Below are 11,688 nucleotides of genomic sequence, written 5' to 3'. Positions count from 1 at the left end.
CAAGGGGATGCCAAACAATAGCAATAGGGTAAACCCCTAATAACTTAAAAAAAACAAAAAACAGTAGTAATAATGTTTTTAATTGTAATAGGAGATATGGCAGTTTTACAATAACCACAACGTTTGTTGCTGTATAATATTATTATTGTGTGTTATTTGGTCAGAACTCCTCCTTGGAGCGGTTTTCCTCTTCTTCCTCTAAACTACTTCTGGAGCAACCACCTCCAAGGGACACACACACTGCTTTCAAGAGGGCCGCTGCCAAGGGTTCCACGAGTTCCATGAGTTTTCTACCTGTGCCACTAATAGAACGTTTCTGTGCTTTATTAGGATTATGAATGTTCTTTAAAGGCCTCTTAATTGAAGCACGCCTTGTGTTGAATGTGCAGAATTTGTTTCCTCTTATCTGATATTTTATTCTTTTTGATGGTTGAAATTTAGTAACTGCGGTGATTTACAACATTTTTTGAAGAGGTCAGATAGGCAAAATTCCATTTACGATACTTCTGTATATAAACAGAAATATATGTCCAAACACTCTGAACGTATCATTATTTTTTTACTGAACATATGCACCTAAGTCTTTGTATGCAGCTCAACAGTGAGCGTTGCCACAAACAGGGGCTTTTACATTCCACTGTTCAACCATCATTTCATTTTACTTTAAATAAATAAATACCAAAATAGTATATATCTGGTCTTTGTTCAGTTTTTCCTTTTCTAATTTCCTCCAGATCAGCCCTTCTCCTACTGTCCTGGTCCTTTCCCTCCTTCAGCCTTCTCCAAGTCCTCAGAGAACGAAGGTGCGTCTCTCTGGAGAAATAAGTTATAATTAGTATTATAAGTATTATGAATACAGGAAGTTATGACAGTTTTGTAGGCAGAAGCTTTTTTTCTTCAAATGCAATTAACATTAATACGTATTTTAGTTTTAAGTACACACCGCTCTTTGCCTTTTGTGTTGTGACGTTAACAATTTATTGTTGTTGTTTTTTTTGTTGTTGTTTTTTTAAAGGTACGTTTATTAGAGTTTGTAGAACAGGGGTTTGTTCCCCCCTAGGGGACCATGAAGGAACTGCAGGAGCAAAATTCAAATTTTTATTTAGAACATTAAATCCATTGCTGGAGTAATCAGCATGGGGATCAACCAGAGCAGGCGGGTCCGCTCAACCAACAAGAGACCGCATTCGTCAAGGAGGGAGAGCGACCGGGGCACAAGTCCAGCTGGTCTGCTGCCCCCAGCACGGGACTGGGTGATGACAGTGGAACTGGAGAGGCAGCTGAACATGACAGTGCACATCACTCAGACCTTGCTGAGACCAGACATCATCCTGGCCTCTGAGGTCACCAAGCAGCCTAGAGACCAGGCTTGCAAACAAGGCTTGTCAAGACACTGATTTAATGTCTGTAAGAAGGGGCAGGGGGCGTGGTAGCCATGCATGATGTTTAAAATATGTTGTGATGGCAGCAGGACTGGGGGATGATTCAATATCATCGCTCAACCCCAAATTTCCCTTTTCCCTTGTATACTAGAGATTCGGTCTGATTTCTTTCATAGTATTCATGCATGCATAGCTTAATGTGATGAACCTCAGTCTGTCTGCATGTGTGCGTGCAGGTCTAACTCTACCTTTGCATTGGTCAGAGTCTCCGGGCGGTAAAGTAACAAATGTACGATCCAGGAGTGTTGGTGCAGTTGGATTAAGGGCCGCAGAGGCCTTTACTTCTCACACACTCATCTAAAGTATGTCTGCCAGGAGATATTATTAAAATAAGATAAGACTCGATGAGACAGGAACATGATGCGGTGATACAGTAAGTACAGAAGGTGAAAGTATGAACAGAATATGCACATTAACTTGAGAAAATATATGAAAGCAAAATGAAAAAAAGTAATATAATAATAATAATAATAATAATAATAATAATGAAATATTGTAATATTTTCATATTTGTTATGATATTAAATGGTGCGGTAAATGAGCTCACCAATGCAGCCATATGACTCTGCTGTTGAAATATCTTTTGATGGCAGCTCGTACCCAGAGACACAAACACAGCCTCCGTTGCTCATACACGCAGCAAGGGGACCACGCGTCTGGTTTACATTCATGATGTTCAAAACACTGCAAGTATTGCTGCCAAAGATGTTGCAACCGGGTATAAAGTTTAAGGGGGCAATTTATTTTGCCCCCTAAACACCACAGTGGTCTTATGGGTGTTTAATAACTTATTTTCATGAAATAAATGAAATCGTTTAAAAAAAAAAAGTGTTTTGCGTTCACTCGGGTTTGCTTTGCCTAATATTAAAATCTGTCTAAAGAATCATTCACTGTGACATATGCAGTAAGTGAGGTCATCAGGAAGGGGGCAAATACTTTTTCAGTAAGTTCAACAGTATCTGTAATAACAACTTTTACTCTACTATATTAAAAAGCAAATATCTATTATTATATCTATTATTACAATCAGGTGTGTTCTGATTTATTATATCATGCATGAGCACTTCCCTGCACAAGTATACAGTAAGCACTTAAAAGTACATTTTCCATAGAGTACTTACGTAAGAATATTAGGTTTCAGAATCTTTATGACTTTTACTCCACTCCATTTCTAAGCAAATATCTATATTTTTTAATATACTATATTTCTAACACAGAACTTACCTGTTTTTTTTTTATCTGGATTTATATTTACATATTTTGTAAATTGTCATCAGGACCTGCATGAGCAGGTCCCCTGCAGCACCCATCTGCTGTAAAAAGCTGCAGTATCGCTTTATGAAATATTATAGGCTCTGTGAAATCAAGAAAGTCAATATGATTTATATATATATATATATATATATATATATATATATATATATATATATATAGAAAAATATGCATTGATAAAATGACTGCAAAGGCATCAATTTGTATTATTTGTATTATTTGTTATTAAGCATATTTCCATTCAGACAAATCATTGAGTTCATTCTTGTAACAGACATATTTATGGTTAATCTGTTCCCCTATGTTTTGTGGTTTATGGGAAATAAGAAAAAATAATTCAACTTAAAACCATACAACTTTTCGAAATGGTGGATGGTAAAATACAATACAATACAACACAATAAAAAGTAATCTCCTTGCAAGTGCTACAGTACATTAGCTGAGTCACCAAAGAGAATTGAAACGACGCAGACGTTCATCATCGTTCTTCGCTCTCCAAACTGACAATACATTCATTTGTCTTGTCTCGGTGAACACATCTTAGAGATTTGCACGGCGAACCAAAGCTGGATTAATAAGATCTCAGACAAATGCAAAATGCAATCCAAAAGGATTAACACATAACTACCCATGGAAATTGGGTGGTATAGACCTGAGGAATCCTCTGACCTTTTTCAATGGAGAATGGCATTGATGGAGGGTAGTGATATTAATAATTACAAATAAGAGTACTTTTATTTAATAAAAAACAAAAAATAAACTGCATGCGAGTGCTGGACATAATTTGACTAATCCTAAACGGCGACTGAAGCCATATAAGGGCAAATTAAATAGCTTTTTGTTAACAGTGGTTGAGTCTCAGGTCCATTATGTGTGAAGTTTGCAATCAGTAATCAGAGAATAAATGAAGCAAAAATATTGATGACTAATAAAACGATCATTCCTTGCATGCCTGACATCAAATTACGTGAAACTATTTGAATGTGTGGTAAAATGTATTCATGTCATCTTAAATGTTGCCCATAACTTTATTATGGCTGTCTTTTGTGGTTCTGTTTCTGGTAAAGTTTAGTCGATCCTGCGCTTATAGTATTTAACTGCATCGTGTTGGTAATAAGCTTAAAGATTATCCCTTTACGTTGACAGTAGGTCACCCTTGACAAAATCAACAATTAAACTAAACGTAAATTCATAAAATGTAAATAAGAAATAAGAGCACATCTTGCTTTTCCCGTCCATTAAATTTGTCTTTTAAAACTGGGTAATTACACCCTGTGGGGTGCCCACAGGTTGTAATTACAATACTCAGAGAAAACATGGAGCCTCAGAGCACTGTGTTTTATTTAACCGAAATCTGTCCATCTATCTATCTATCTATCTATTTATCTATCTGTCTATCTATCTATGGTGTTGGGACGGTGTGATTTGAGCAGCCACACCTGTCCCAGGTCTAAATAACTGGGAGCCCGGATCAGAGGGGCTGCATACCTGTTGGTCGTAAAACCCCCATCCCCACACACACTCAGGAGAGCAGCCCTGTCATGACATGTCCACCTGCTCCTGGGCAAATTCCAACTAGCCTCCTCTCTACAATAAACTGGTGTTTACAACCATATTGTCTGAGCCGAAGGGCCCTGGATACGCCACTTGGGTGGTGCGTGGTAGGTGAAACTGCCACTCTATCTATCTATCTATCTATCTATCTATCTATCTATCTATCTATCTATCTATCTATCTATCTATCCATCCATCCGTCCATCCGTCCACCCGTCCGTCCGTCTATATTTTGCCCAAATTTGCATTCATTTGAACTTTAAAAATAAAAATAGCAAAACTGCTATTATTATGGGACAGAAAATGTGACCAGACTGAGGAATGTATAGTTAGCCTGACTGATCAGGATAATTACTGTTCTCCAATGATTTTTAATAATGTGGCTGTTAGGGTGGTTACCTTTTTGTGTTTATTTGTCATAGCTATTATTTGCTAAATCTGGCTATGTATTCCTGTTGGTATCAGGTTTAAAGGTCAAAAGAAGGGCGGCGTGACGGAGAATGCCTCGTACTACATCTTCACCCAGTGTCCAGACGGCGCCTTCGAAGCGTTCCCCGTGCACGGCTGGTACAACTTCATACCGGTAGCCAAGCACCGCACACTGACCGCAGAGGAGGCGGAGGAGGAGTGGGGAAGGTGAGGAGGGAAGTTTGATGCCTGGTTTAACAAGGAGGGAAGAGCGGCGGTGCCGGTTGCTACTTCATGTGTCCTTCATGTTCAAGATTAACCAAATGTTTGGAAAGATTAATCGGGAGGTCTCCATTTAAGCCTGTAAACAATGAATGATTGGCTATTTCCTTATACTGAAAAGATAAAGAAGAGGCAGGGGTCAAATAAGAATCTCAAAGTCAACCCTGATGCCATGACCTCCACTGACTATTAAATGTTGTCGCAACCAAGAAGGTCCAGACCTGGGCCAGTAAAAAGTCTGGATCTCTGGACGACGCTACTATCTGTTCTGGCCTCAAAAACTTGGAAGAAAAAGTTGGAACCGAGAAGAGTCTGATGGGCAAAAAGTTTATTGTGTATCTGAGGGTCAAGTACAGCAATAAACAGTTAGTAGGGCTCTGGAACCCGACGGACGATCTATACTGTTGGACCGTCTTATATACCCAAGATGTTTTCTGTTTTTGGTACTTGGTTCTTGCTCTTGCCCCTCTCGGTACAAGGAACCAGTCATATTGTGGGATGTCTCCCAAGGAACCAATCACAGCCTTTGGGATACACCCATTTTTCCAGGAAAATCTCTGGGGACCCTGAAACAATGGTGTCTGCGTCTGGGCTTGTTCTGCAGGGTGATCTGTTGTCTTGCCCTTCCCTTGACACCAGTATTTTTCGGGATTTTCTAGCGCACATTTTTTTTTTAAAGGTTTTTAATACACACACAAATGACCGTTGTGGGCCAATGGTTTCAATCTACATGTGATTGGGTTTTCTGGTTTTCTGGGGTCTTGAGTTGGTTACATGGATTAAAGTTGGGGGTGGGCGGTACATGAATCATAGCAAGTGGGTTTTGTGGCTTAATATAGTTGTTAGTGGGTCTTTGTCATGTGGGTTAATGATGAGTATGAGTGGATGTTCGGCCGCTTATGACTCGCTTGGATATGTCAGTCCTCTGTCCACTAATGGTTTTGTCGATACGGTGGCCCAGCCAGTCTCTTGTTCTGTAGGTCATGTGGTGGTCGTCATGTGGGCCTGGTGGTTTGTATGTGATTACCCAGTCTTCTATCTGCTATTGACTTTCTTAATCATGTTAGTAAGTCTCTTTTTCTTCAGGCCCTGTGGGGATTGTCAGGCAAGCCGTATGATCGATTATTATTACCCACAACAATGTCTCGCTTTGACCCTGTCTTACAACCGCGTCAACACAAGAGTAATTAAAGGTTTAAAGTATAACTTTGCCTTCAGGGAAAATATGACGCTCTCAAGAATTGGAACATAACCTCAATATTTTACTTTATAACTTGGTATTCCACACAGCTCGGACCAGGTTAGGGGGTGGAGCGATCAGAGAGCGAAAGAATCCGTCAAAATGTCCTCAAACCACTTCATGGTGGGAGGCTGGCTCCTCCTCGTAGCGCAACAGGTTTCCATGTCGCACGTCGTACGTGGCAGCAAATTCAGCTTGATCGCCCGCAGGAGGAACAAGTTGGTCAACCACTTCAGCATCATGCTCCAGAGGCGTCTGCGGGAGCAGGAGCGCGGCGGCGACGACGAGGAAGAGGCGGAGAAGGGCGGCAAGAAGAAGAAGAAGAAGAAGAAAACGGGCGGACGGGGAGGCGACCTGCGCATCCGCGACCTGGAGGAAGACCTGGAGATGAGCAGCGACGACAGCGACAGCAGCATGGGAGAAGGTGAGACGGAGACGGGAGAGGGCGGACCTCTTTTCCCCACTCTTTTGGGGTGAAAAATGATTTGCCACAAGTTATGGGGAATTAGCCTGATCAAGCCCAAATGAAACCATTACAATAACGTGTGACTCGGTGCCTTTTGATTTAACAAGTCAGAGTGTGGATATGTTCGAAGAAGAGGGAGAGAAATCCGTAAACAGCCTTTCAGCCCCGATCGGCCCAATTTCAAACATCATTTTTTCCATTTTATTTTCTCTACTGCAGCTCGGAGGATGAACCAGAGAAGGGCAAGCCTGCCAAGGGACAGGGCCTTCCCAAAGGTCAGAACTTCGCTCTTTCTGTGTGTGATTGTGATTATTTCCAATATTCCTTATTTATAGGAATCCTTTCCATGTTGAGCAGTTTATTATTTTTTTAACTTGGTTTAATTTTCTAAGGGTGTGTGTTTGTGTGTGTGTGTGTGTGTGTGTGTGTGTGTGTGTGTGTGTGTGTGTGTGTGTGTGTGTGTGTTGTGTTGTGCGCATACACACAAAAGGCATAGGTGATACAATAAAAGCATCTTGAATGTGATTTTGTCCGACAACTAAACTGGTGTTCCTCGTTGCTTCCCTTTCGTCAGGAGTGGACGAGATGTCAGAGAGCGAGGAGGAGAGCGAGGAAGAGAAGCCCAACGAGGAGGAAACAAAAGAGGAGGTGGAGGAAGAGGAGGGGAAGAAGACGCCGGTTCAGGTGGAGAAGAAGAAAAAGGGTATTTACTGTGACAGCTTGACGGAGCGCAAACACACACGCACACTACAACATAAGTGTAATTATAGCTAAGTCTGTGTGTGTGTGTGTGTGTGTGTGTGTGTGTGTGTGTGTGTGTGTGTGTGTGTGTGTGTGTGTGTGTGTGTGTGTGTGTGTGTGTGTGTGTGTGTGTGTTTTCAAATGCACACATTCATCAGAACACGGCGAATAACTAGAACAGCAGGTGTTTGTTTACTTGCTCTCGCATTTCTTTGATTCCTTCAAGCGGCCCGGCGTCCACGGCCCATTCGCCAGTCGAGGTCGAAATATTAAATCTGTTGCCGAAGCAGAGGAGGTGGCGCGGACATTCTTTGCAGCTGAATTGCACAGATTATCGCCTTTTTCTAAACAAAATGGGGAACTTCAGTGACAAGTTTTTTGTTTGCTTCACTTGTGCTCAGACAGCAGCGGGGAGTCGGACGGCTCCGACGACAGCGACATCGAGGGAGAAGCCGCCTCAGCTTTGTTCATGGTGGTAAATGTCTGTGTGCTCGCTTTCTTCAGTCATGTCAGAAAACTTCAGCCTTTTTAACATAAATGTTTCTTCTTTTGTTTTGACACAGAAAAAGCGGACGCCTCCCAAGCGCGGCGGAGGGCGGGGGTCCGGGGTCAGCTCCCGGACTGGGGGCAGCTCCCGGAACACCGTCCATCGACGCCGCCGCCATGTCCAACACGCTACGAGCTGCCGCCAGCAAGCTGGAGCAAGGTAAATACACACACACACACACACGCACGTACGAACACACACACACACACACACACACACACACACACACTCACACACACACACACGGATGGATGGAGATACTTAATTCATCCCTGAGGCTAATTATGATGTAGGAGTAGCTCACATAAGAACAAATGGGCAATAATAATAATAATAAAAATATAACAATTTGACTGTGTACATAGGGCTTGACAATAACGGTCGCCCAGTTCCCCTGGGCAACCAGATTTGGGCTGTTGTCAATCATCTTGTCCGCGCTGATTGCCTCGTTGTCAACCAGCGCAGTATACCTCGTCGTCTCTTTAGAAATGATGCTGGCTATCAATTTATCTGTCCAACTCACTGAATTATAAAATGACTCAAAAAGACTTGAACAGGAAGACACTAAACACACATTTCACTTCCTCCCTTTGTGTTGTTGCTCAGGATTGTTAGATTCATCAATTTTTTTGGGGGGGGGGGGGTCCCTAACTCTTCCTCCTCCTCTCTGCAGGAAAGCGCCAGCCGGCGGGTCCCAGCCCTGACTCCCCAGTGGCGAAGAGGCTGAAAATAGAGCCCAACAGCCAGAGCCCAGCTCCTTCTGGGAAGAGCACGCCTCAGCCTGCGTCGGGGAAATCCACCCCCAGCTCCAGGTTCTACGCTTTTTCCATCTTGACTTTCCTGCTTTTGAATAATTCTTGGCCCCTTGAAAACCACTAGGATCCCAGACTTGAGACTTTAGACAACATCAAACCCACTCCTGGGACTGTTTCACAGCAAATCAAACCCTAAAAATCAAAACCCTAAACCTACCACTGAACAATCTTACCTGTCTCAGGTGAGCCCAACCCCACTTTAAATTTACCTGTGGAGAGAAATCTAGGAAAAATCCTTGGACATACCTGTCTGAAGTTCTGTGTTTATGTATTTCAGTCCCTCGATAGATGACCTAAAAGAAACTGTTTTGATAACAGTTCATAGAATCATCTCGTTCATTATTGACACTGTTTCTACTCATCTGTACAGTGCGCTGTACCAAATACACAGTACTTACCTGCAACACTTTATTGAATAAGAAATAGAGGATTGTCCAGAAGTGAATACTGTATCTGCCAGCATATCCATCCCAATACCTTATGTGCATAGAATCACATTTGTACATTATAATTGTCTTTGTATTTATTCCTTCTACAGACACCGTGTTCCAAATTATTATGCAAATTGGATTTAAGTGTCATAAACATTAAATTTTTTGTTTTTCAATTAAACTCATGGATGGTGTTGTGTCTCAGGGCTCTTTCGATCACTGAAATCAATCTCAGACACCTGTGATAATTAGCTTGCCCTACGTCCTTCTTAAGTAGTTTTCCTTTAATAGGAAAACTACTTAAGAAGGACGTTCCACATTATGAAGCAGGCCACAGGTTTCAAGCAATACGGGAAAGAGAAAGGGTCTCTGCTGCCAAAAAGCCTCAAATAGTGCAATGCCTTGGACGAGGTATGAAAACATTAGATATTTCACAAAAACTTAAGCGTGATCATCGTACTGGGAAGAGATTTGTGGCTGATTCAGAGCACAGACTGGTTGGTGCAGATAAAGGCACGATGAGGAAGGTGTCTGCCAGACAAATTCATGGGATGAAGAGAGCAGCTGCTAAAATGCCGTTACAAAGCAGCAAACAGGTATTTGAAGCTGCTGGTGCCTCTGGAGTCCCACCAACCTCAATGTGTAGGATCCTCCAGAGGCTTGCAGCTGTGCATAAACCTGCTATTGGGCCACTCCTTACCAATGAGTGCCGTGCAACCCTGGATGGTGCAGATGGATGGAGTAGTGGATGGTTGGTGGAGGCCACCATGTCCCAACAAAGCTGCCACGTCAGCATGGAGTCATGTTTTGGGCCGGAATCATGGGGAGAGAGCTGGTGGACCCCTTTAGGGTCCCTGAAGGTGTGAAAATGACCTCGGCAAGGTATACAGAGTTTGTAACTGATCACCCCCCTCTCCCTCCACCAGCGACGTGCAGCTGACGGAGGAGGCGGTGCGGCGCTACCTGATCCGCAAGCCCATGACCACCAAGGACCTGCTGAAGAAGTTCCAGACCAAGCGCACGTTGCTGAGCAGCGAGCAGACGGTCAACGTGCTGCCGCAGATCCTCAAGCGCCTCAACCCCGAGCGCAAGAACGTCAACGACAAGATGCACTTCTACCTGACGGAGTGAGAGGGGTAGAGAGGGGGAGGAGTTGGCGGGGTGAAGGAAAGATGGCTGAAAGGGGTGTATATAATGTCTAATAATGAAGACGGTGTGAGGGTGCGGCGTTGAATTGAACCGGAAATGGATAAAGCGCAGTGTTTCGTGTTGACGTCATGTACAAATACGCACGCTCCTAAGTTTAGCTCCACATGACGGCAGTTTAAGTTGAGGCAACATTTCAGAATAATGAAAAGCCATGGTGTTTTTTTTTTTTTTTTTGTTTGTTTGTTTTTTATTAGGAGGAGGGGTATTGGTGTTGTTTTTGTTGTCGTCTTTTGTAATAAAATCGACCGAAATGTGAAAAGGGAAAAAACATTAATAAAATCCTTGTCTTGTACACGCGCAACTCGCTCTTTCGTGCAACATTCTGAGTCTATTGTGACACAGAATAAAACAGAATATAATGATTCTGTTCACAGTTACACCTTTCCTTGGGTATTTTCCTAGTTGATCTGACAGTAAGTGATAAATTACCAATTTGTAGCCAAATGTAGGCAGACAGAACCTTGGAAGCTTGCTCATAAGGCCTTCACAATTCCATTAGCCGCCAAAACTGATTGTATGGTGTGCTTTATTATTTTTTTTTTTATCATGGTGAGTGTATGACCTAATGTTATGTGCATAATGTTACCTTCCATGAAAAACCGTCAGACTGGCTCAACCAGCTGCTTCTCGTACCATGCGGGTGAAATGCTGCGTGTCCCAGGGTTGAATCCGAGCTGTGGGTCATTTTCTGCATCTCTCTCTCTCTCTCTCTCTCTCTCTCTCTCAATATTTACTGCCCTCCAACATTTTTACTGCACTCCAAAACAAAAAGGAAGAAAAACGAACAAGCAACATCTGTTGCAATGCAGAACTCTACAGCTTTTGTCCTCGTTTCCATTTTATTTTTATCTATTGATTTTTGTATCTGCTATTACTTCGGGTGACCGCTAGATGGCGCCACGTCCCGGGGGCTGGGACAAGGAGGCGCCGGGCGGAGGAGCGCGCCGCCCTGTTGTCGCAGGGAAGCGGAGACAATGTTTTTCCGCCCGCATGCAGCAAGCGAGGCGAGATCCCATCTGGGTGTCGACAACGCGCTGTTCTGTCTTGGTTTTCTCCGTTTTCTGTGGACAAAAAGCCCAACAAACTGCACCGTCAACTCAAAAGACACCGCGAGCGTAGCAACTGAGACAAATGACAAATGAATTATTATTATAACAAATATTATTATAAGATATAATATTAAAAAAAAGAAAGCCAAATATACAAAAAATAGCTGCGGAAAAAATCCGAAATAGTCAAATCTATCAAAATATACGTGATCTACAAAGTGTGATTCTATGC

At 42.6% G+C, this 11,688-nt stretch overlaps 1 protein-coding gene across 1 annotated transcript; it reads left to right on the top strand.

The window, feature by feature from the left end:
* Positions 1 to 1,136: 1,136 nt before the first annotated feature.
* LOC307237370 (general transcription factor IIF subunit 1-like) lies at positions 1,137 to 10,329 on the top strand (the record flags this gene model as incomplete). Its single annotated transcript, XM_080010083.1, is given in 10 exon segments — positions 1,137 to 1,384; positions 4,734 to 4,904; positions 6,408 to 6,671; positions 6,884 to 6,939; positions 7,239 to 7,367; positions 7,807 to 7,880; positions 7,969 to 8,028; positions 8,030 to 8,111; positions 8,626 to 8,764; positions 10,125 to 10,329. Coding segments are annotated over 10 exon segments (1,428 nt in total).
* Between the last annotated feature and the right edge of the window lie 1,359 nt (positions 10,330 to 11,688).

This window comes from Zeus faber, assembly GCF_960531495.2.
Source record: "Zeus faber genome assembly, chromosome: 11".
Classification (NCBI taxonomy): Eukaryota; Metazoa; Chordata; class Actinopteri; order Zeiformes; family Zeidae; genus Zeus; species Zeus faber.
This window is presented reverse-complemented; position numbering and strand designations above follow the sequence as displayed.